The sequence below is a fragment of the Talpa occidentalis genome, unplaced genomic scaffold (assembly GCF_014898055.3).
Source record: "Talpa occidentalis isolate TD23 unplaced genomic scaffold, MPIMG_talOcc4v2.1 talOcc4.15, whole genome shotgun sequence".
Taxonomy (NCBI): domain Eukaryota; kingdom Metazoa; phylum Chordata; class Mammalia; order Eulipotyphla; family Talpidae; genus Talpa; species Talpa occidentalis.
Window position 1 is genome coordinate 43465799 of NW_023601543.1, and position 26671 is coordinate 43492469.

The following is a 26671-nucleotide window of genomic DNA, read 5'->3' on the forward strand; positions in this document are numbered from 1 at the left end:
TTTTTAAGATTTTATTTTTTTATGCATACAAGAACTGGGGTACAGGCCAGAGATGTGGGAGGTGAGAGGATTCACCAGAGACAGAGTGGGGAGGAGAACAGGCATATTGACTGAAAACACTGCTGAGGGGAGCAGCGGGCGAGTCAGGAGAGGTCTGCTGCACCATGTGGGTTGCTCCCTGGCCGGCCAGGGATCGAACTCATGCTGCAGAGACTGCGGACAGCTTCACAGTGCTGTGCTTAATCCGTTGCACCACCAGGGAGGCCCTGTTCATTTTTTTTATTTCTTTAGATTCAGTTTATATGTTTGTAAGAAGTTTTCCCTTTTCTGTAGGTTGTTGAATTTGTTGGCATATTGTTTCTAATATTCTCCTGTAATTCTTTTATTTTTGTGTTATCAGTTGTGATGTTTCCACATTCATTTCTGGTTTTGTTTGAGTCTTTTTTTTTTTTTTATTACATGGTCTTGTCACTGACCCCAGGAGGGTGCTCTGGTGATTGGTAGCCAATTAATACAGTAACTAGGTTCAGCAAGCAGAGTAAGAGCTTTATTGCTTGACAAACAGGAGAGAACAGGGAACTCATGTTCTAAAGCACCTCCCCAGTCAGGATTCAAAGAGGGAGCTATTCTTAAAGTAATCAAAGGGATAGAATTTTCTTCAGGGTTGGGCCTTGCATGCATTTTTTATTGCTTGTGTTTACCCCTCAGCTAGGTTGTACAGATTCGAGCTGTTTTGACTAGTTCTGCAGTTTGACCTTTAAACAGAAGCAGCTCTTTCAGAAGATTCCACCTAGAAAAGAACAATAACTGGAAGAAGTCGGTGAAATGTGGTAAAATGTTAAATGTATCTGGTTTACACAGGGTAAAATTTTGCGTGGGGGTAATAAAATCCCTCCTTTGTTTACATTCTTCTCATCTTGAGGGGCGAGACTTGGTGGTCTGTCTTCTGTATGTACTTCCTGCTGACTAGGTACAATGCTATTCTCCCTAAAATTAGAGGAGCAGAATCATTCTCTGGCTAATCTGTTTGTGAATCACCTGGGGGCTGCTCTGAGCTGCTCATATCCTTGAACCACCACCAGATTTTTGCTTCTATTCTTATACTTACAAAGGAGACAAGCATGTTGAAAATTCCTGTGTCAAACATGAGAAGCAAAAGAATGGCCACTAAGGGAACCAGTGGAGGAGGAAATCATGTAGTCATTTTGTTTGGTCATGTATGGCCTGAGATAGGAAAATAAAACTGCTTTTGCTTTCAGTTGGAGGTACTCATGTATCTGGGAAAAAAGGACTCTGAAGTTGTGGTCAGATATGGGATAAACAACAAATTAAACAAAGTTTAACTAATGGAAATATTAGGCCTCGTATACAAAGGAGTAGAAATGTCAATTTCAGTATATATTTTTGATGGATGCTATCACTCTGTGAATCCATGAGAAAATAGTTTCTAGTATGTTGAATCTAGGTTCCTGAGGTGAAACCTGTTGGAGCCATGTGGGTTGCTATCTAATTTTCTCCAAGTGAGTTTCCACCTCCAACGAAAGTATTTATACATACACAGAAAGAATAATTAGCTGTTGTACATACACCTTGTGTAGCCAATATGTAATCTAGGGTGATCTTATTGTCCAATACTACTTTAAGTAGGGAATCTAATGCTTCATATTGAGTGACAACAACCTGTGCTGTTTCATCTGCCTCTATTTCTGAAATAAGTGAGAGATTTCTAATCACATGCTCTTGGGCCATAACCCCACCAAGGTAGCAGGGTTTTATCCCCCAGAATATCCAGGTCCAACATCCACATCCCCAGGCTAGTATTTATACAGTAGTCCCCAAATTAAATCTCCATTTGTGTTAGACCTAATTCTAGAGAAAAAATTTAGGGAATTAGTCTGCTGTTGATTCTCCCAGACCAGTCAATCAAAAAAGTTTTAATTAAATTTCCTAATAAACACATTCCTCCTATACACTAGCTTCCAGCACACCTATAAATCCAAGATTGACTATCCATTCCATAAAGATGTATCCTGAGGAGGCAAGATAATACCAGTCATTTTAAAGTTTATATTATCATTTTGGAGAATTGAGGCTAAAACTCTTCTAAGCCATGGTTCAGTGAGTGGAAAGGTCTAAGAGGAAGTTTAATATACATGCAGGTAAATTGGAGGGTGTTCCCTGGAGGTACACTTGGTACTTGCTACTAAAATCTTGACATAATTGAGTAGTTCTGTAATTTTTTTCTTCGTTAGAATTTTATTTTTTTATTTTATATATATTTTATATCATCCTTTTTGTACAATGTATGCTAGATATGTATTTTTAACCACTTTTGCTACATTGTCTTGAACTAAGTGGGAGAGATGGGAAATAAGAAATAAATCCCATTAATTAGGCAGTTCACCTTTGTCCATTAGCAAACGCCTGGTTTTGATGTTCACATGCCTAAAGGTTTCACACATCTTCCCAGAATGTAGAATACGCCATTCAGTCGGGGGATGTCAGGAAGAAACAAGGAGTAGGGGACATTTTCCATTTGTTAATCTAACCCTGTGGGTTACTTTTAGGAACTCTTCATCATAATTCACTGTGAAATTAGCTACTCTTGAGAAGTTAGTCATGGGCATTACTATAGGGTCTTGATCATCATGTATAGAAGAGGTTTTGGGTGACATCCAACAGCTGATGATGTTTCCAGGTTTGAAGTAGTATGAGAAATACTTACTGAGGCCCCCCCATCATGGCGCAAGGGGTTAAGCACAGCACTGTGAAGCTATCCGCAGCCACTGCAGCATGAGTTCTATCCCTGGCCAGGGAGTTAACCCACATATGGCAAAGCAGACCTCTCCTGTCTCACCCGCTGCTCCCCTCAGTAGTATATTTCAGTCAATCTACCTGTTCTGCTCCCCACTCTGTCTGGTGAATCCTTTCACCCCCCCAACTCTTGCCTACACTTCAGCTCTTGTATGCATAAATAAATAAAAAAAAATAACTATAGGAGTTGACAATAATGCAGCCATGGTGTGTCTGTGTGTGTGTGTTTGTATACATAGTGTAATGTTAATCCTGAGGCCTGCTAGTAACTTGATTCAATCCCTTTATTAGTACATAAAAACTCACAAGAAAATAATCACAGCTAAATAAGCAAGGGAACCCACTACTATGTAGAATATCATAGAGCCTGCCATCATTTAAAAAAATTCTTAAAGATTATAAGCAAAGTGATCCCAACCTTTTAGCAATATGGAAAGACTCATAAGTAAATGGAAAATTAATGTTATATAGGCAAAAAAGGATGACAACTACAATACAAGGAAGAGTCAGGCATCACTTACCTCTCATACTGCCTAAACAGCAGCTTAAAGTGGGAGAGGTGTTCACAGGACTAGGTCTCTGTCTGGAGAATGTGGCTGATATGATTCCTTGGCAGCTTTGACTTATGTATAGTGAATCCAAGGGTCTTTCCCCTACCATTATAATGAGTGAATGGTGAGTATCATGAGGCAGGGCCTTCACACTTTGGCAACAATTGATCTTGCAACTGGCCAGTTTTCCATGTTTTTAACAACCCAATCCCCAGGGTTTTTTTTTTTTTAATTTTGTATATTTTTTACATCATTTTTCATTTTTGTACAATGTATGCATTTTCATCTTGGTTACAGTCCTCATACAATTCCCACCACCCTTGTTTTGATACTACTCCCTTTTCTCCTCCCCCATAGTATGTCTCTGGCATATAGTTGCTTGTTGACTTTAATTTTCACTTTATTATAATTAGTCTTTTTCCTGAGCCCTTATTTAGGTTTTTTAAATTCCTGCTATGAGTGAGACCATCCGGTCTTTTTCTTTTTCTTTCTGGCTTATTTCACTGAGCATGATCCCTTCCAGCTCCATCCATGTTGCTGCAAATTGCATGAGTTTATCTTTTTTGACTGCTGAGTAATATTCCATTGTGTATATGTACCACATCTTCTTGATCCAGTCATCTATTTTTGGGCATTTGGGTTGTTTCCATAGCTTAGCTATTGTAAATAATGCTGCTATAAACATAGGGGTGCAGGTGCCCTTTTGAATTAATGTTTCTGTGTCCTTTGGATAAATACCTAGGAGTGGAATTGCTGGATCATATGGAAGCTCCATCTTTAGCAACCAATCCCCACGTTTATAGGGGTGAAGATCCACTTTGGTGGGCAGGCTATATCATATTTCCATAGTCATGGAGAGCCCTAACCATTTCTCCCAAATGGGTTTCATATTTTAATTGCTCTAACTCATTTGGACTGTTATTGCCCTTTCAGGGGCTAGATTAGGTCATCTGTACAACAACTCAGTGTGCTCTCAACCTTGTCTGTCTTTTTGGAGCTATTCTAAGCCTTAGAAGGGTGATAACAACATCCTAGCCCAATTTTCATTGGTTTACTGGCTTAACTTTGCCAAGTGTCTTTTGAGTTTGATTTGCCCTTTTTCTACTTTACCTGATGACTGAGGTCTCCATGAGGCATGTTGATCACCCACTTGATTCCTAGTGCCTTAATTACTAGTTGAGTTTTTGTGATATAAATGTGGGTCTGTTATTGCCCTGAACTGACATGGGAAGCCTGAACCTTGGAATTATTTCCTACCTACTTCCTAGTTTTGGTTCTGGTGGGGAAATACCTCAACCTATCTCAGGAAGGTATCTATCAGAACTCGTAGGTGTTGGAAATTTCCAGGTACTCTTGGAGAAATCAACTTGCATTCCTCTCCGGGAACAGTTCCTCTTCCTTGTACTGTTCACTAGCAAATGTCTCATTTACTAGACCATCCTAAATCATCCCCATCCCTTCCCCATCCTGACCATCCCCATACCTGACTATCTAAGACTCCTGAAGTCAGAAATCAGGAGTCTTAAATGGTCACATATGGGGATTATTGCTGGTACATATAGGGCATTGTTCACACACCCTTGAGATTGTTTATCAACTTGGGGGCTACTATAGATTTAATTATCCAGTTATATAGAGCTTCCTTCCCATAGTGGGATCTGTTGTGAACTTCTGTCAATTCTCAAGTGATTAAAGGAGGGATGAATATATGATTATGGGTATTAGTACACTGCCTTGCGAGGACTGAACCCTTTGACCACCATCTTTCTGACAGTTTTTCTTCATCTTCAGTATGTAGTGGAGGTGTAAGGGGTGCAATTTGAGGCTTCACTGGAATTAATGGCAGCCGCAACATTTCTACTTCCTGGGCTGCCCTTTTTGCAGTGGCATATGTATGATTTGGGTGTCCCCCTTTTGGTCACCTCTGCAGCAAATAACTGCCACCTGTTTTGGGGCCTTTACAGCCTCCAATAACCCTAGGAGTATTAAGGTATGTTTTACTCTTTCATTTAAGGCATATTTTACTCTTTCATTTGTAGATGTTAGTAACCTTCTTTCTTTCCAAATGGCTTTGGGGGTATGGAGTAAAAAAATAGGTGTACTTTGAATGTATATTTACTCTTTTTTTCTTCTCCTACAGCAAGTTCTTCTTTTTGAACTGAGGTGCCCACAGGCACAGCCCTGGCTTCTATATAATTTTAGACATGCTAAAAATGACATAACCCGATTTCCTCTTTCCTCCTCTCATGAAACTACTCGCATCAGTATACCATTTCTCATCAGTGTTTTGGAGAGGCTCACTTTCCAAATCAGGTCTACTTTAGTAGACAGTTTCATTTGTTTCTGTATACTTAGGTTCTAAATTCTTACTTGGAGAAGAGAGCAAATGTTCTAAACTCTTGCTTAGATAAGGGAGCAAAGTAGCTATATTTAGAGTATTGCAGGTTTTCAGGATGATGGAATGATTAACCATTAGTATTGTCTGCTATTTATTAAATCTTCCTGGAGACAACCCATCCTGCCCCTTAGCCACCAGAAGAGACAGAACCTGCTGTGGAACCCAGATAGTGGTAGGTTGGCCAACCATTAGCTTGTAGAGTTGACTGCCAGTGCTCTAAGGCATGATGATCAGATTTCAGTTGTTCAGTCTAGCGCTTTACAGATATACTATATATCACCCAGTTAAGGGGTCCTAACTGCTGAGTCAAACTCCCAAAGCCTATCTTGCCTTTTATGAACATTGTCATAGAACATTTGTCTAAGTTAAAAACTTGGGGAAGGTTAGGTAGGCCTAAAACTGGAATCCTCATTAGTCCCCCCCCCTTTTTAAAAAGATTTATTTATTTATGCATATGAGAACTGGGGTGTAGGCCAGAGATGTGGGGGAGTGGCGGGGGTGGGGGTGAGAAGTCACTAGAGACAGAGTGGGGAGCAGAACAGGCAGATCTGCTGAAATACACTGCTGAGGGGAAGCAAGGGGGGAGACAGGAGAGGTCTGCTGTGCCATGTGGTCTCCTTGGCTGGCTGGGGATTGAACTGTGCTGTAGTGGCTGGCAGTAACTTGATAGTGCTGTCTTTAACCCTTGCACCACCAGGGAGGCCCTAGTTCCTTTTTTTAATTGATTAAAGACCTGTTGACACACTGGGTTCCAGTCAGAGGGAACAGCTTTGTTCCCTTGGAGTGCTTGGTAAAGGGGCTTGGCAATTAACCGAAGTTCAGGATCCAAATCCTACCTAATCTGGCCTGTTTAAGAACTCTCTCAATTGCTTTCCAGTGGTAGGAATGGTGATTTACAGGTAGCCTCCTTTCTTTCTGGAGGGAGGCTTCTGTTTCCTTTTTCTATTGTGAATCTCAAATAAATGATACTCTGTAGGGAGAGCTGAGCCTTAGTTTTAGAAACTTTATAACCTCTTTCAGTTAAGTGTTTGAGAACAATTACAATGTTAATCTCAGATGGTTCCTTGTTGGAGCCGGCTGTCCGGAGCTTATCCGAAGATTGCAGAGTGTGCTCACTTCCTGAGAGTTACATCTCTTAAATCCTTTGCCAACATTTCCTCTAATATGGAGGGTTTTTGAACACTTGAGGCGCGACTGTTCAACTGTGCTGTTGTTTTTGGTGGGCTTTCAGGTCCTGCCATTCAAACATGGAGGGTTCCTATGATTCCTTGGCTTAAAGGAATGTAAGAGAAAGTATCTTTCAAGTCCAGAATAGTATGGAAATGGAAGTGAGGAGATAAAGGTTGCCAAAAGAGTAAAAGGATTAGGGACCACTGAGTGGGTGCTCTTTTGTTGCTCTCAAGTTCTGTATCTGGTACTCTTCATTAGGCTTCTTCAATGGCAAAATTGGGGCATTTGTAAGGAGATTAGCAGGGGGTGAATCATTCCCTGTTGAATTAAAATTTTGACTGTGGGCTCAATTCCTCTAGGGCATCTTTTTTTAAAAATAATTTTTTTGTTATGATTAAAATCAAGTTTTATTGTATCACTTGTCTATGCTCCATCTTTTTTAATTTTTATTTTTAAAGATTTATTTATTTTATACAAGAACTGGGATACAGGCCAGATGTGCAGGAGGGTGAGAGGATTCACCAGAGACAGAGTGGGGAGCAGAACAGGCAGACAGACCGAAGACACTGCTGAGGGGAGCAGCAGGCGAGGCAGGAGAGGTCTGCTGCGCCATGTGGGGTTCTCCCTGGCAAGTGGGGAATCGAACTGGCGCTGTAGAGGCTGCGGACAGCTTTGCAGCACGGTGCTCAACCACTGCGCCACCGGGGAGGCCCTATCCTCCATCTTTGGAGCAAACTGTAGGGCCTCTTCCTAAAGGGGTATTGTTGGATGTTGGGACACCCTTCCTGGGCTTTAATCTAATATGTATAGGTGCTGCATTTTGAATCTTCCTACCTTGCCCTGAGTCCTAACTTCTCAGTTTGTTCCTGGGGGGAGGGCTGTCTCTTTAAAAGACCCTCCTCTGCTTGTGGACAGGAGGGCTCTCAGGTTTGCTCTGGTTGAACAAGGGATGGAGACTTCAAGTTTGGGTCCATTTAGATATAGAGTAGTGCTCACCTTATATAGGATCTTGCCCCAACAGGAGAACTGGGCTTTCTGGGACATATGGAAGAGAATGGTTCAGATATTTTTGACTTATCTCAAAAGCAATGGATTCTAGAAAGTGTGTACTTTTGCTACCCCCCTAGCATTCCTTTAATGACACAGCTTGCAAAAAGTTAGTTTTCCACTTTTTGTATTCAATATTGAGTATGTTGACCACAAAGTTCACTGAAACCCCCCTATGTCCAGTACCAGCTGGGGTTTCTCAGCGATTAGGAGTACTGTCTCAGGAGCCAGCCCAGAACCTGTGGTGTTGCCCTGTCAGTCCTCATCTACCTGGGCCATTTGCAGTTGGGCTGAATAACAGGGTCTGCCCCTTTCCTCCTGAATTGGAAATGAAAGGAGAAATTCCCCTATCAGTATCTATCCTTTTTGCAGATTGCACATTGATCTGGGCCTAGTTTTCTAGGTGCCTTGGTTCCGTGTTTGGGGTGATAATAACTCTTCAGTGTTGCAGGCTCTGTTGATACCCTCCCCTTTGACCTGGCTAGTAATGGAAGGCAACAACCAGTAGGGCCGCCTGTTTTCCCAGATCCTTGAATACTTGAATACTCCATATGCAATGTCTTTGAACTGATTGGTGGGAGTGTTTGGGCCAAATTCTCACTTTTAGAGCTTTTGCCTGATGTTTGGGGCTCTTTGAGAGATGAAGTAGGCATTCAAAACCTTTGATTCAGTGATTTATATAGGTCTAAGGGCTGTACTGGTGGAAGCACTCACTAAGTCTCTTTAGGAATGCTGAGGAGTTTCCTGGTCCCTCTGAACAACCTCTCCTGGACCTTTCCCCAGCTTACTAGTCTTTGGTCAGCAGCCTTCATTACTTTAAGATGTATGTTTCTATAATGTTCCAGCCTTCTATTATCTAGGTCATCATTTGGGTCCCACATCCCTGGGGACTGCTAAGTTGGCTGGGGTTAAAATGATATGCCCTACATTATTAATTTTCTTTGTCAGCCTCCTCTGGCTTTTGCCAGTACTGCCAATTTTTCTTGTCCTCTAGGGAGGGTGTTGAGGAGGGGCTGGATATCAGCCCAAGAAGGCCAGTAAGTGGCAAAAATACCCCTTATCATATTTAGAAAGCCCTTGGGGTCATAGAGTTGACCTACCAGTTGTAGGGGTCCAGGATTGAAAAGTGAATATGGACATTTATTAACTGTTCATCTTTATTGGGAACTTGTCTTAAAGGGCACACTAGGTAAGGCTAATAGGTAGTCCTACTCCTGGTCCTGCAGGACTCAGCAGGGGTAATGGGAAAGGGACCAATGAGAGTTTTTGGGTAAGGAGTGAGACCACAGGGGGTTTCGATGACTTAAGGTCAGTGGAATAGGGAGGGGTGCAGAGGGCTTGAGGAGAGAATGGGAGAGGGAAAAGGGGGAAATCAAGGATATGCCTCCACATTATTTCAGCTCTCCCCTCCCCAGGGCTCCTGGCCGAGCCTGAAGCCCTTCTGCTTGTGTTCCCCACCCTGGACTTCAGCCTCCATGTATTTCCCTGCACTGACTCCTGGATCTCCTCCGTGTCCTTGTGGTGCAGTCTGTACTGTTCTCTGAAGTGCAGGGGCTGCTTCAGTCTCACCTCGAGCTGCAGGCCTCTCAGTGTAGTGTCTGTTTGGTCAATTGTTAGATGTTGCTCTTGGGAGTAAAGGAAGGAACCCCCTGCATCACCATATTGGTGATGTTATCTTCCCTTGAATGTGTTTTCCCATCTGTTTGCTTCCACTTACCCGCTTGCCTGTGTCCTTAAACCTAAAGCGGGTCTTAGGTAGATGGTGTAGAGTTGTAGCTTGTTTTGTTTCCTTTTATCCTTTTTATCACTCTATAAAGTCTGGAGTACTTTATCACATAAATATCACATAAATTTTAAAGTAATTGTTAAAGATAAGGAGTTTAATATTGCTGTTTTGTTAATTGTGTTCTGTTTTCCAGCTCTTTTATCCTACTTTTCATCTTGTGCGTCCTTTGTTTTTCATTGATTTTCCTGTAGTGATATTCTTTGATTTCATTTTCTTTAGTGTAGCTCATATAGGTATGTACTTTGTGGTCCTCTTGAGGCTTATATAGAATATCTTATAACAGTTCGTTTTAGGATAATAACAAATTCAATCATTTAAAAACTACGTAAGGGCCTCCCCTGGTGGCGCAGTGGTTGAGTGCTGGGCTGTGAAGCTGCCCGCAGCCTCTGCAGCACCGGTTCGATCCCCGGCCACCTGCGAGGGTCCCACATGGCGCTCAGACTTCTCCTGCCGCCCGCTGCTCCCCTCAGCAGTGTATTTTGTTGGTCTGCCTATTCTGTTCCCCCACTCTGGCTCTGGTGAATTTTCTCACCCTCCTGCTCTTCTGACTGCACCCAGTGCGTGTATAAATAAATAAATAAATCTTTAAAAAAAACAAACTACATAAGGGGAAATTAAAAATTACATTTGACTATTAAGTATATTTCATTGTTAAAATTTGTGTCATTTAGGGGTGAATGGTAAAGCAACAACAGTATACCCATAGCATGGACTACTACTGAGAAATAAAGGGAACCTTGATATATGCAACAATTTTAAAAGTTTATATATTCTGAACGAATTCCATTTCTTTAATCTTGAAATTCCAAAGTTACAGAGAGTGAAAACAAATTGGTGGTTGCCAGGTTAAGGAGGGAAGTGGATGTTGCTATAACAGAGCAATTATGTGATCCTTAAAAAAGTCTTCACAGTTTTATTCTTCCCCACAATCTTTATATTATTGCTATTGGAATTGCAACTTTTTATAGTGTATATTCATTAAATATTCCTGCTTATAGTTATTGATTATGCCTTTATTTTTTAGTTCTATTTATTTTAAATATTTTGAAAAATATATTTGTTTTTACAATATTTTCAACTTAGAAGCTATTCACACTGGACATGTATGACAGCCCAATCTACTGAAATATGAAGTTAAAGAAACCAAACTTCTAGTTTTGTTAAAAGAACCCAAAACTGTTCTATGGGAAGACTACCATAATGATGGTTTAAAAAGCAAGAAAAAGCAACACTTAAATCAGTGATTGCAATTTCTTTGTTCAGTTGAATTATGGGTTGGTCCATTGTTGGATTTCACGTAAGCATAACTATAATGAGGGGCTCTTTCAAAGATGCAGTTTTCAAATCACATACTTCCTTAGACATAATATTAGGAACAGAGTCCACTATTTCTTACATAATAACACATATATGGCAAGACTAAGTCTCATGTGAGCAGTAATTGTAACTTCAGTAACCAAAGACATACTTAAATATAATGAATTATTTCAAATTAACAAACCTTCTTCAGAAAAAGGGGATTATTTTTGATGGGGACAAATGCAAATTTAAGCCTGATCTAAGAAATCTGCTTAACTTAATTTAAATTTACGTATTTTTCTAAAAAAAGTTTAGACATTAACGAGTGTTAGTTATCCATAGGGTCTAGTTTAGCCTCAGAAAAATAAAAGACAATTCACTAAGACTTAGAGATCATTTAATTTGGGGATTTGTTACAACTTGATTGGTGCTTCCTTCTTTCCTCACTGTCTTCGCATCAAACCCATTGGGCCAATTCTATTTTCAGTAAATGTGTGATGGCTTTTTTACTTAATAACAGTCTCAGCATTTTTATTAAGCATGCAAGATTAACAAAACTTAGGCAATACATAAGTGTAACACAGTGACAGAGAGCTTTTACAATTAAATCTCCTAATACTGCCTTCACAGTGTGGAAATTGTGCTACATCTACTAAAAGAGGGCCCCATCTACTCAAATGTTTTAGTACTTCACCCCGCAAATAAACACCTTTGCATGTGGATTCAGATAGCTCTTGATCAGTAGCTCTTCTAGAGAAGAGCCGTCACTGATAATAAGGTCATTAAATTTGTCTTGGATTTGGTCCATAGTTTATGGGAGTTTTTGAACTTGAATAAACCAGTCATGTTCTTCCTCTTCTAGCATTTCTTGGAAACAGCTTTCAATAAATTCTTCCCATAACTCCACTTCTATTTGTTGAATTCCTCTTCATTTTCCATCTACATGTATCCTGCAAATGGATTGTCATGTTCATGAGCATGACTTAATAATCACATCTTCATTGATGATGCTTAGGCTAGTATTACTGTGACTTGGATCTTCCATGGTTGGCATTAGTTTTCACTTACAATCAAGTGCAGGGCAGTGGGGTCAGCAGCCAGCCAATCTGGTCTGCCTGCATGTATCTCCACAGGCAGTGCTGCTCCCCTGCTTGTTGTGTGCTTTGCGTGCCGTATCCCTTCTCCAGTCCCTATGCCTTTATATTTTTAACTTCTATGCTAGATAATAGTGACTTGTATACTTTTACATTATGATAGTATTCTTTATTTGCTCATGCATTTACGTTTACCAGCTAATTTTATAATTCCATATACGTTTGGCTTGCTGTTTAGTATCCTTTTGTTTTAACATGAAAAATTCCCTTTATCATCCTGCAAGGCAGATTTGGTGTTAGTAAACTCCCTCAACTTATATTTATTGAGAGTTTTTAACTCTCCTTTGGTTTTTTGAAGGATATTTTTGCAAGGCTTCGCTACTAAGAGTTTTTTTTTTTTTTTACATTTGTTAATAATTGGGGAAAATCAAAAGATGAATAATTATTTTTGTGACAGATGACAACTTATATGATATTCATATTCCCATGTCTATTCATATTCCCATGTCTGTATTTCAGTATAGCCAAACATTTATGTATTATTGGTGATTGCTTTTGTGCTACAGTGACAGAGTTAAGTAGTTGTGAAGATTTTATGTCTGAAAACCCTAAAATATTTACTGTCTGGCTCTTTACAGATAAAAAGTTTGCCAACTCCTAGAGTTATCAAATTTTGTAGCAATAGAGTTCAGCCTGATGATTTTGTGGTCAGTGTGTGAAGACTGAAGTAACATAAACTGTCTAAAATCCTTATGCTAGGTTGCCATTTATTCATTTCATTTGACAAGCATTTATTGAATATCTAACACAAGGAAGGAACTCCCTTATCCTTCAACTTTCTGCTGAGAAATATAATAAAATCTAAGAAGTCAGTTTACCATTTCCTCCTTCATTCCTTTCTACTTTCCCTTCCCAACTCTTCCCCCTTCCCTATTCTCTCAATTAGTTTCTAGGCACTTGAGAAGAAAACCAAGTTTAAATAAGGTTAACCTCAGAGTTTTATTCTTCAAAAAAATAGGTTAAAAAGAATTTTAGGGCCTCCTTGGTGGCGCAAGGGGTTGAGTTGCAGCACTATGAAGCTGTCCGCAGCCACTGCAGCAAGGCACAAGTTCTATCCCCGGCCAGGGAGCAAACCTACATGGGGCAGCAGACTACTACTGTCTCACCTGCTGCTTCCTTCAGCAGTGTATTTCAGTCAATCTGCCTGTTCTGTTCTCCACTCTGTCTCTGGTGAATCTTCTCACCACCCCTTGCACTTCTGGCCTGTACCCCAGCTCTTAAAGGAAAAAAAAATAGTTTTAATGTTTTAGGTTTTGTAATGATCAGATGGTAACATTCACACACTACTAATATTCTTAAAGAATCATATACATATAAATGGATAGCTGTAAACTTAGTTTAGTTTTCCAAAACTTCAGAAATGCAGACATAATTGACTCCCAAATCCATGAGGGGTTGGCAATTTACAAATTGTTCTTTAATCTTTTCTTATTAGGTAATTCTTCAGGTGTTTACAAATACCAATCTTAGCTTATAAAAGTAAACTATCATAAAAAATGCAGTCATATCTAGCAATTACCAAAGATGTTACTTAATAGGATTATTTTTAGTGAAGACTGAATTTTCCCTTAAAGGAAGAATGTAATTTTAGTGGAATAGGTTTCAATATTTTAAGCTTTCTTGCTTGGATCTTGGTTTTATTTACTCATTTACATGGCTGTAGTTTTGTCTGCTAAAATGATGGCTTTAGTGTTGACAATCATTTTATAAATATGTATTAAAGATCTGCACGGAGCAAAGCATTGTGTCTATGCCAGTGTCTAGCAGGGGTTAATATTTTTAATAATTACTGGATGAATAGTGCTGACCTAAATGAGGACATAGATCATTATGCTTTTGAAAGCCACAGAATCTTTAACTTAAAGGTTTTCCCAGATTTTCTTCTTTTTTAAAAGGTAAAATAAACATGACACACTAGTGTAAACTTTTTCATTTATCTGACTTTTCAAGTGGCTGGTATTTGTGAATATTATTCATGCTTGTTATCTTCAGTAATATATGGTTTATTGCTATATTTTTGGAGATAGGGTGTTATAAATTCAGGTTCTAGATTTATTGAAGAAATAAATTATAATAACTCAGTTATGATTTTTTAAATCCAATTAATAACAACAGCCTTTTCATTCCATTCCATAAAAACCATAGAATTTCAGTATTGGAAGGGACATCTAATCCAATCCATTAATTTTCAAAATCATGTTGCCCATCTCCACTTTTAAGAGAAAGATTTTTTTTTGCTATAAATCCTTATTCAGGGTTTTAAAAGTAGAAGTAATCCTAAATTACAAATGCATTGTGTTCCAGAAGTGTTTGTAAGTCTGTTGTTTTAAAACTCAGAACATCTTTCCATATAAACAGTATTTTAAATAGTGTCAGGATTAGCCCTGAAAAGGAGTTTAGCCCATTATGTGATTGATATTTTTTCCTCTGCAATGAATAATGTTTTAGATAATCAGTGCTGATTCACTCTGGGGAATGTGGAGGAGATGACATTGTAGAGGAGAATACTGGGGGCCCTTTTTTTTAATCTGTATTTCTTAGGCAGTGTAGTGCACATGTGTCCATTATATTGTGTTCTGAACTTTTTATATGTCTGAAATAGTTAATGAATTTAAAAATGCTATGAGCACTAGAAGTTTAATTTGAATATAAACACTTAAAATTGTTTCACCTTCAATCGTGATGTTTAAGGGAGAAAAATGGTTTGATTAGAGAAGGACTAAGAGATAGCTGGAAATTCTGAAGGGGTTCTATGCATACTTTCAAGGACTTAGATTTAATGAAATTTGTTTTTATTTTGACCAATGTCAATGCAGAATGTATGTTTTTGCTGTTAGGTTAAGATGTGTTGCCAACATTCATCTTTTCCTATTGGCCATATAGGTATAGTTCTGAGAGAGAGAAAAGAAGGTGGATAGTCATTTACTTGATATGACTGGGCACATTTTCAAAGGCAGAGAAGATTAACTTGTATATGCATGTGCAAGCAAGGGTAAGATCTTGCTGGAGGCTTAGGGAAAACATGAAAATGAGGGAGTGAAACTTGCATGAGGTTTGAGTATAGAGAAAGACAGTGAGGAAAACAGTTGAGTTAAGCACCAGAAGTCATCAGTGACAGTGGATGGCTGTCAGAGGTTAAATGGTACATGGAGTAGTGTAGTTAACTTGGGTTCAGCAAGACAGTATAGTCATTAATGTTTTTGAAATTTTTATAATTCAGGGATTGTCATATATTTACAAATAGGCATAAGTAGAAATCAACTGTTTTTCATTACATATTAGAAAACAACTGAATTTTCTTAATAGCTTGCTTAGCTTTGTTTATGGAGGTTGTTTATGATGATTGGATTTTTGTTATTTTGCAGTATACAAAATTTACTTTTATGTTCAGACTTTAGTTCATTTGTGCAGCTCAATTATAGCTTAAGGAAAACCTAAGTATTACCTGCCTTTTGGGACAGACGACTTAAAGAAGTGCATTTTTTCTTAGGAAAAGTGCATTTTAGAAGGATATGTGTCTGTCTTACTGATACCTATCTGTTATTACCATGGAGAGGTCTTTATTCTTCCTTTTTTAATTCCACTTTTGAAACATTCTGAGACAAAAATAGGCCCAAGGAGTCTTTCACTAAGACTAAAGAGGGAGCAGACACAAGGTACATAATTAAATATAGTAAAGGAAGTTAATAAAAGTAGTATTTGAAAAGAAACAAGTACAGAGAAACATAGAAAGAAATGGTATAAAGAGAAAATACAATTTGACACTTCTAATGAATAATATATTTGGACCATATGTTTTATATTATCATTTTAGGTATGTATTGAAAAGCATAACCATCTCTCTAACACTGGTTATGATTTTAGTTTTATGTATGTTTTTGGACAGTAAAGGATATCTTTGATTATTAATTGTCTACTCTGAAACTTCTTCCTCCTTTTTTTTCTCTTCAGCAGATCCCAGACACATTAAGGCATACCAGGTGGCAGAGACTAGGAAAAGGCAATTCGAAACAGATATTAGATGCTACAAGGGTAAGATTTTAAGCACACATTTCTTCTACGTGTATCTGGGAAAAGCATACAAGTCCTTAGAGTGTTTTCCAATTTATACTATACATAATTCCCACATACTTTTCATTTTTTTCTAAATACTGGCAAGATAAGAGGGATACTTCTGCAACTAGAAATGGAAAAAGAAATCTTGATATTTTTCTACCCTTAGAGAAATCCTTCTGAATCTCTTGAAATCAGTGTCAACTATAGTAACATTTTCAGAAAGCTTTTATAACTGTAATACCAGCCTGTTGACATCTAAATTTATTCTGGTATTCTGGTAATATGTATGTGATATATGATATGCTGTGAGTTTTTCAGGTGAGTAGTTTCTTTACTTTAGAAGATGTTCAGATGGCAAAATATCAAGGGACTCTAAGCTTTTTAGAGCCCCTGTGGTAAGCGATGATGAGTTTACCTGTTGATGAGGGTTACTTTTCATTGCTAATGTAAGTTAAGATACCTTTAAAAATTCTCAGTTCTTTGAAATGAAACAAGTAAACCTCCAAATTACAGAAAGAGTAGAAAATTAGAAGCTGGTCTAAATCTTCAGTACTTCTTTTACTTTTTAATTCTGATTAACAATTATTTGCCATTAAGGCACAGTATATCTTTGTAATTTATTCATAGGCTATAGAAATTAGATTTTTCACCATTAAAGTTGCGTTGTTTTTTTTCTTTTTTTTTTGTGGGACCCTCGCTGGGGGCCGGGGAACGAACCAGCGCTGCAGAGGCTGTGGGCAGCCTTGCAGCCCAGCACTCAACCGCTGCACCACCAGGGGAGGCCCTTCACCATTAAAGTTTTAAGTTAGGGGAGAATGTGCTCAATCTTCTCATTGTTCATGACCCCATTAAATTGTTGTTCAGTCTTTTACAGTTAAAAAAAAGTCACAGAAGAGAGATTGTCACAGTAAAATAATTACCTTTTGATGTCTTCCCTTTAAAAATGCTCTGTGGGGCCTCCCTGGTGGCACAAGGGGTTGGGACGCAACCTATGAAGCTGTCTGCAGCCACTGCAGCACAAGTTCAATCCTCGGCCGGCCAGGTAGCATCCCACATGGCGCAGCAGATCTTTCCTGACTTGCCTGCTGCTCCCCTCAGCAGTGTATTTCAGTCAATCTGCCCTTTCTTTTCCCCACTCTATCTCTGATGAATCCTCTCACCCCCTACACCTCTGGCCTGTACCCCAGCTCTTGTACACATAAATAAATAAATCTTAAAAAAAAAATAAAAATGCTTTGTGATTGTTGGTCCAAAAATCAACATCCCATTTATGGCAATTATGTTTTGTTTCAATTGGTGAGAACAAGAAGGCATTTTTTGCTCTTTGTAATTCTGTTTTCATAACTTGGCCCACAGTTGTTATTGTTATGATTTGGTATTGATACACATTTGTGTTTATAAAGGACTGAGACCTTGTTCATTACTTATTGATTATCATGGCTATAAGAAGTTTATTATATACATGTACTTCATTTTTTTTTAATTGAAGTGAGATCAACTTTTAGCATTATATAGGTTTACAGTGCTGGTATACAGCATTATATAGACTATAATATGTTCGCCACCAAAAGTCATGTTTCCATTCTTCACCAAACAATTGACAACTCCTGTTACCTACCACTCTTAATCCTTCCCTTCTAGCAATCACTATTTTGTTCTTATAGATTAAGAGATTGACATCATTTTATTTGTTCATTTGTTTTGTTTCTTTATCTTCTACATATGTGTTATATACTGCGGTGTTTTTTTCCTCTATCTGACTGATTTCACACATAGCATAATACCCTCAGATCCAGCCATCTTGCTGCAAATGGCAGGATTTCATCTTTTTTTTTACAGCTGAGTAATCCATTGTGTATATAGTCATACGTCACTTAATAACAGAGATACATTCTGAGAGAAATGCATTATAGGTAATTTCAGTTTTTGAATGACATAGAATAGTATTACACTAATCTAGATGGGGTAGCCTACTATATACCTAAGCTATATAATATAGCCTGTTTGGACCAGTATAATATATGTGGTCCATCACTGACCAAATGTTAACAACACAAGACTGAATACATCACATCTTCTTTAGTTATCTCTAAGGGGATGGTTAGTTCATATCCAAATCTTAACAGTTGTGAATAATGCTGCAATAAACATGGGGTGCATATATTTCATTGAATTCGTGTTCTTAAATTCTTCAGATAAACACCTATAAGTGGGGTAACTGTATCACATGGTATTTCTATTAGTTTTTTCCGGAATCTCCATACTGCTTTCCATAGTTGACTGGACCAGTTCATATTCCCACCAACAGTTTGCTAGGGTTCTTTTCACATCCTCACCAATACTTATTTTTCTTCATCTTTCATAAGTGTGATGTGATTATTTCATTGTTGTTTTGACTTGCATTGATGTAATGATAAAAGGTGATGAACATCTTTTCATGTGCCTGTTGACAATCTGAATGTCTTCTTTGGAGACCTGTTTATTCATATCCTCTGCCCATTTTTTTATTGGGTTGTGTGATTTTAGGTGTCAGTTTTATGAGTTCTTTATATATTTTGGATATTAACCTTTTGTTGGATATGATTCTCTCATTCAGTAGGTTGTCCTTTCATTTTGACAATAGTTTCTTAAGCTGTGCAAAAGTTTGATGTAGTCCCATTTGTTTCTTTGGCTTTTTTTCCCCCTTACCACTGTAGTTGAATCTCCAAAGACCTCTGTAGGGCTGATGTCAAGGAGCTTATTGCCTAGGTTTTCTTCTATATATTTTATTTTATGGGAATCTTTTTTTAAAGATTTATTTATTTATGCATACAGGAGCTGGGGTGTAAGCCAGAGGTGCGGGGGCAAGGGCAGGTGAGAGGATTCTCCAGAAACAAAGTGGGGAGCAGAACAGGCAGATCTACTGAAATATACTGCTGAGGGGAGCAGTGCGCAAGACAGGAGAGGCCTGCTGTGCCATGTCGGTTAGCTCCCAGGCTGGCCTGGAATTAAATTCATGCTGCAATGGCTGGTGATAGCTTGACAGTGAGTGCTGTGTCTTTAACCCTTGCACCACCAGGGAGGCTTTATGGGAATCTTACATTAAAGTCTTTAATATGCTTTGAATTATTTTTTGTGTACCATGTTAGCTAGCAGTGTAGTCCATTCTCCTACCTGCAGCTATCCATTTTTCCCAGTACCATTTATTGAGATTTTCCCACTCCATTGTATATGCTCTTAGCTTCTTGTCATATATATGGGTTTATATCTGGGCTCTCAGTTCTATTCCATTGATATGTGTCTCTTTTTATTCCAACAACATGTTGTTTTGATTACTGTCACTTTGTAGTATGTTTTCAATTGGGAGCTTGTGATGCCTCCATTTTTTTCTTTTTACTCAGAATTGTTTTTTGGGTCTTTTGTCATTACAAGTATATTTTGTGATTTTTTTCCCCCCTTCTATTTCTTTTTTTTTTTTTTTTTTTTGTGGGACCCTTGCCGGTGGCCGGGGAATGAACTGGCTGCTGGCAGCCTTGCAGCCCAGCGCTCACCGCTGCACCACCAGGGGAAGCCCTCCCCCTTCTATTTCTATGAGGAATTCTATTGGGATTTTGCTAGGTTACACTGAATCTGTATATTGCTTTATTTAATATGGTCATTTTAACAATGGCCAAATAAACCATAAAGAACAATTTGTTCTTCTATTCCATGAGCATAGAATATCTTTCTCTTTCTTTGTATATTTAATTTCTTTCAAAAATAGTATAATTTTTCTGTAAAGATCTTTCACCTCCTTCAATAAATTTATTTTTATGTATTTTAACAGAGGTGAAATGTCAATCTTTAATTAGATTCTTGCCAAAAACAGATTTTAAACAGGGTAACTCCAACCAATATTCTTGAAGTATTTTCAAAATCTAGCATATTTTTTTTTACATTTATAAGAAAAGCTTTTTTAAACAGCAGTTCATAACTTTTGTTTCTCTGATAGTGGAAAACTTGAAAGAGTAATGACGTGAAATATTTAGATGACTTTGAATTTTTTTAAAGAGCTGTGCTCTGTCATGCCAAGAACTTGATTCATTTATATAAATGAATTATTTGTGGACCTCAAAGCTTTTAAGACTTAGATGGTGTGCTACTGACATAATTTTTCTCTTTTAAAAATTGTATTGGGGGCCTTCCTGGTGGCATAAGGGGTTTAGACACAACCTATGAAGCTATCTGCAACCACTGCAGCAAGAGTTTGATCCCTGGCCAGGGAGCTGCCCACATGGTGCAGCAGACCTCTCCTGACTTGCCCGCTGCTCCTCTCAGCAGTGTATTTCAGTCACTCTGCCAGTTCTATTCCCCACTGTTTCTGGTGAATCCTCTCACCCTCCACACCTCTGGCCTCTAACCCAGTTCTTGTATGCAAAAATAAATAAATCTTTATAAAACTAAAAAAATAAAAATTGTATCTTATTTTTATTCAGGTAAATTGATTTACAGCACTGTGTATCATTTAGGGATATAGTTTTACACTGTACAATGTGACTCACATCACACTACCTGCCCCTCCGGTAGCCTCAATACTACTGTCAGATTTCTTAGGTTTATTTTTGTTTAGTGTTGTCTGTTCCTTTGTTTTATTTCCCTATATTCACCATATCAGTGAAGTATTTTTCTTTCTCCTTCTGACTTATTTCGCTTAGCACAATCCCCTCCAGTTCCATTCATGTTGTTGCAAATGGCAAGATTTCATTTTTTCGCATGGCTCAGTTATAGTCTAATGTGTAAACACAACATCTATTTTATTCACTAATCTGTTCTTGGGTACTTGATTATTTCCGTAAATTGGCTATTGCAAATAGTGTTGTAATGAACATAGGATCTTATCTGTCCCTTTGAATTATTCTTTTTTTATTCTTTGACTAAATATCTAGCTGTAGAATAACTGGATCATGTGGAGAATCTATGTTTAATATTTTGAGTAAACTCTGTACTATTTTCTGTAGGGCCTGGACCAGTCTACATTCTAAACAAATAGTGTAAAAGGGTACATTTTCTTCTACATGCTCTCCAGTTTTCGTGAGCCTCGTCTTTTTGACAAGGGCCATTCTTAGGGGTGTGAGATGATTTTGATTTGCATTTCCCTGATGATAAGTAATGATGAGCATTTTTCATGTGCCTGTTGACCATCTGTGTGTCTTTAGAGGAGTGTCTATTTAGTGTTTCTGTGCATTATTTGATTGGGTTGTTTACTTTTTGTTGATTTGTGTGAGTTCTTTGTAGATAGTGGATAGCAGCCCTTTATTGGATTATGATGTGCAAATACTTTCTCCTATTCATTAGGGTGTCTTTTCATTTTAATGATGGTTTCTTTTGCTGTGCAGGAGCTTATTAGTGTGATGTAAGTTCCATTTTAGTGATGCTCTTTCTTCAAATCTATGATTAAGGAATAACTTTACATTTCTTTGTGTCTTTTTTTATTTTTCAATAATGTCTTATATTTTTCATTGTTCAGGTCCTTCACTTTTTGTGGGTTTATTCCTGGATGTTTAATTATGTTTGATGTGATGTGATTGTAAATTGTAAATTTTCCTGATTTCTTTCTCTTACAGTTCATTGTATATAGGAATGCAACTAATAGTTGTGTATTGATTTTGTAGCCTTTTACTTCACTGTACTGAATTATTGTTTTTAAATATTTATTGAAGTCTTCAGGGTTTTCTGTGTATATTAGCATGTCATCTGCAAATAGTGACAGTTTTACATATTCTCTCCCAATTTGGATGTCTTTCTTTTGCCTTCTTGCTCTATCTCGGACTTTGAATGCTATGTCCAATAGCAGTGGTGAGAGTTGACATCCCTTTAATGTACAGTTTTTCACCATTTAGTAAAGTTTTCTCTGGTTTTGCATATATGGCCTATAATATGTTGTGGCATATCCCTTCTATTACTATTCAGAGTTTTTATCATAAATGGATGCTGTAATTTGTGATTCTTTTGATGTATTGTTCAATTTGGTTTGCTAAGATTTTGTTGAGGATTTTTTCATCGATTTTCATTAGGATTATTGGCTGTAATTTTTTTGTTTGTTTGTGATACCTAATTGTGCTTTTGGTTTTAGTAATGTTGGCCTCATAAAATGTATGTGGAAGTATTCTCTCTTGCTCAGTTTTTTGGAAGAGTTTTATGATGGATAGGTATTAGTTCATTTTTGAAGGTTTGGTAGAACCTTCAAATGATTTGGTCCTGGTCTTTTGTTTTTGAGAGTGTTTGATAAATGCTTAAATTGCCATGCTTGTACTCAGTCTGTTCAGGCTGGAAGGTCTATTTTATCTGATGTGAATGTGACTGTCCCTGCATTTTTTAGGATACCATTTGCTGTTAACCCCCCTCCCCCAGCCATTTTCTCTATACCTATATTTTGTTTGTTTGTTTGTTTTTTTAAGAACAGAAAAGGTGTATTTATTGAAATACCCTGTAAGGGAGCAAAGGATGAGATGGGAGATGTCTGCCTGTAGCTCTGTTTTTTTTTTTTTAAACTCAGATGGATCTTCTGAAGACAGCAGGAGGTTGGTCCAGTCAGCTGCTCTGTGTCTTTTTTTTTAAGATTTATTTATTTATTTATACAAGCACAGGGTACAATCAGAAGTGTGGGAGGGTGAGAGAATTCACCAGAGTCAGAGCAGAGAGCAGAGCAGGCAGATGGACGAAGTACATTGCTAAGGGGAGCAGCGGGTGCCAGAAGAGGTCTTTGCACCATGTGGGACCCTCACCCAGTGGCCGGGGATCGATCCCGCGCTGCAGAGGCTGCGGGCAGCTTCTCAGCCCAGTGCTCAACCGTTGCGCCACTGGGGAGGCCCTGCTCTGTGTCTTTTGATTGGTGGGTTCAGTTACAATTGTCTTTTGGTTGGTGAGTTCAGTTACAATTAGGGTGATTATTGATATATAAGGAGTTGCTACTGCTGTTTTCACTTTAGTTTTCTGGTTCTATTTCCTCATTCAGTTTTTTGTGCAATTTCTTCTCTTCAATTTTCATAGGAGAGCTCCTTTCATCCTCTTGTAGGGAGATCTGGTATTGGCAAACACCTTCTGCTTGTCTTTCTCTGGGAAGACCTTAATTTCTCCTTCATTTCTGAAGGAGGTCATTACAGGATACAGATTTCTTGGCTGGCAATTTTATCTAAAGTATTTCGAATACTTCATTTCATTCTCTCCTTGCCTTTTAAGTTTCTGCTGAGGTATATGAGAAAGCCTGATGGTTTATCTGTTATAAGTTTATAAATTTTCTTTTTTTTTTAAAGATTTATTTATTTATACAAGAACCGGGGTACAGGCCAGATGCGCGGGAGGGTGAGATGATTCACCAGAGACAGAGCGGGGAACAGAACAGGCAGATGGACGAAATACACTGCTGAGGGGAGCAGCAGGTGAGACAGGAGAGGTCTACCACGCCATGTGGGACCCTCGCCGGCCGGCCGGGATCAAACCCACCCTGCAGAGGCTGCCGATAGCTTCACAGTGCTGTGCTCAACCGCCTGCACCACCAGGGGAGGCCCAAGTTTATAAATTTTATTTAGCCACCTTCAATGTTTTTCGTTTGTTTTGATCTCTTGATCATTTACTACTATGTGTCTTGGTGTCTGTGTCATTGCTTTTGATAACCATGGTGTTTGCTTGCTTCATGGACTTTTGTATTCACTATCTTTTCCAGGAGTGGAAAGTTTGCCTCTGTTATTATATCTTTAAATAGTCTCTTTTCCTCTCTTCCCTTTCTAGGATGCACGTTACCCTTATGTTGCCTTTCCTAATGGCATTGGATAATTCTCAAAGTGTTTTTTCCAATTAAAAAAAAATCATATTTTCTTTCTTCTTCCTCATAGGTCCTTAATGCAGTACTATCTTTGAGTTCACTGATTTGGTTCTCTATTTTGTCTATTCTACAGCATTGTCTAGATTTATTTTTCTTTTGATCTCATTTTATTTCTTTTGATCTCATTTATTGAGTTGCTACATCCTAAGTATCTGTTGCTTTTTTTTTTAAAGCTTTAGTTTCTATTTTATGTTCATTGATTATATTTCAGAGCTCATTTATTTGTCTTTCTGAATTTTGTTTTTCCTCTTTGATCAGTTTTTCTAAATTTTCTTTTATCACTTTGATTTACCGTTCTGAGACTTTTTTCTCTTTGAGTGTATTATATCAATTCTGAACTCTTTATCTGATATGAAAATATTATGTTCCATGTTTTTCTGTTTGTGTTCTGTAGAGGTGTTCTTACCTTGTGATGTCATTCTCTTGAGGTCTTGGGTTGCAATGTGTTATGTATATTTTTTGTCTGTCTATTGATACTATTGAAGTCCTCTCTTTTTTGATATTGATAGCAGTAACTTATATAGAGTTGTACTAATTTTACTTTTCCCACATGTGATACTTTGTTTCTGTTTGATTTGATTTGATTTTTTTTTCACTTTTTGTAGCTTCTGTAGATACCCAGAGTTGTTTTGCAGTTGCTGAGTCAACAGGGTATGGCAGGGGCCTAGAGGGGTCAAGCTGTTGGACTGGGGGTGGCTGACTCATGTTTGTGAGACACTGCTGATGTCCCTCTTTTCTGGGGTTCACGATCAGAGACTCAGCCTTCTTTATGCACTCAGTGCACCTCCTGAGGTAAGAACCAATACTAGGTGGTAGAGAAAGGAGTGGAGACTAGAGCACCTGCTCTGATCTTATTTTTACCAGGGAACCAGACTGTGTGGCGCATCCCAGCTCCTCCGCATAGATTTCCTCTTGTTCATGCCTTTGTGCAGACATAGAACCTCTGCTCTCACCCTGTCCTTGTCTCTTGACTCTACTTATAGCCCTGCTGACTGTGTCCCTTGCCCCAGTGTGCAAACTCCAGTGTCTCCTCTCTTGCTACCTTCAGTTTGATGTAGTTGAACTTCTCAGTGCCTCAGTTGAAATCTGCATTTGTCTCCAATGTCCAAGGGCATGTTCAAATCTCACTTGTAGCCACAGGCCTTTCTTGATGCAGTATCACCTGGTTATATGCTAGATGTTACTTTGTATTAATAGTGAAGCCAGGAACCTCCTCTGTTGCCATCTTGGTGAGTTCCAGTCCATCTTTAGGAAGAGGCTAGGTCACCTGTTCTGGAGGGCACCACCAGCCTCACACAGACACTGCTTTACCACTGCTGCTTGTACAGGGGGATACTATTTTGCTGCTCTAAGAGTTTTAGCCAGTCCTGGCACTGTCCTTGCCACATTTACACCTCCACCTCTGCAAACCAGGCACTGCTAAGACCATGTTTTTGCCACATTTGCCCTGTCTGCTGCACTGTGTCTGACCCATTGTTTTATTCTTTTTAATATAATTATAAATTATTTTTATTTTCCTGATTTCTACCTTTTTTGGTAGTTCATTTTTTCTTGATTGTAATAGAGCAGATAATTGTGTATTAATTTTGTAGTCTACAGCTTTATTTGTTTAATTTCTCTGATAATTTTTTTAATTGTAGTCTGGAGTTTCCTATGTATATTATTATAGCCATCTACAAATAGTGTCAGTTATACTATCTTTCCAACTTGGAAATCTTTTATTTCCTTTTCTTGTGTAATTTTTATGGCTAGTAATTCCAATATTAAATAATGATGAGAGTGGATGAACATCCTTGTCTTGTTTCTGATTTTAGATGTGAAACTTTGTTTTTTCTTGTTAAGTATGATGCTAGCTATGTTATGGTTGTTATGGTTATGATGTTATGATGTTATGGTTCTCATTATATTTTGTTGAGAGTTTTGACCATCAGTGGATGTTGAAACTTATTAATTGCTTTTTCTGCAATTATTGCATATTATTCTGCATATTATTGCATATTATTGCATATTATGATCATATTATTTTTGTCTTCTCTGTTCTTGATTGATGTATCATGTTGCTTTGCATATTTTGAACCATCTTGCATCCCTGTAATAAAATCCCACTTGATCATGGTGTTTGATTCTTTTAATGTGTTGTTGAATTTGGTTTGCTGAGTATTTTTGCATTTGTGTCTTCAGGGATACTGGTCTATAGTTTTCTTTTTATGTACAGAACATTTGTTTTGTTTGGAAGTGTTTGAGAAGAATAGATATTAATTCTTACGTGATAGGTTGGTAGACATCACTAGGAAAGCCCTTGGACCCTGAGCTTTTGTTTTATTTTATTTTATTTTATTTATTTTTTTTATAGAGGCATGTTTTTATTTATTTATTTATTTGTTTGTTTGTTTGTTTTGTTTATACATGCACTGGGTACAGTCAGAAGCGTGGGAGGGTGAGAGAATTCACCAGAGCCAGAGCAGGGAGCAGAGCAGGCAGAAGGACCGAAGTACACTGCTGAGGGGAGCAGCGGGCAGCAGGAGAGGTCTGCGCGCCATGTGGGACCCTCCTCCA

At 38.1% G+C, this 26671-nt stretch overlaps 1 protein-coding gene and 1 pseudogene across 3 annotated transcripts in view; one reads left to right on the top strand and one right to left on the bottom strand.

Moving 5' to 3' along the window:
- ABCB7 (ATP binding cassette subfamily B member 7) overlaps positions 1–26671 on the top strand; it is a 121474-nt gene that overhangs the window by 45785 nt on the left and 49018 nt on the right. For 2 of the 3 annotated variants that reach the window (XM_037512241.2, XM_037512237.2), the window contains one exon: positions 16171–16251. In XM_037512241.2, coding sequence (XP_037368138.1) covers positions 16171–16251 — 81 coding nt within the window. The remainder of the gene's footprint in view (positions 1–16170; positions 16252–26671) is intronic. The other variant, XM_037512238.2, reaches the window with a different exon arrangement.
- LOC119246063 (polyadenylate-binding protein-interacting protein 2-like) lies at positions 11739–12110 on the bottom strand (annotated as a pseudogene).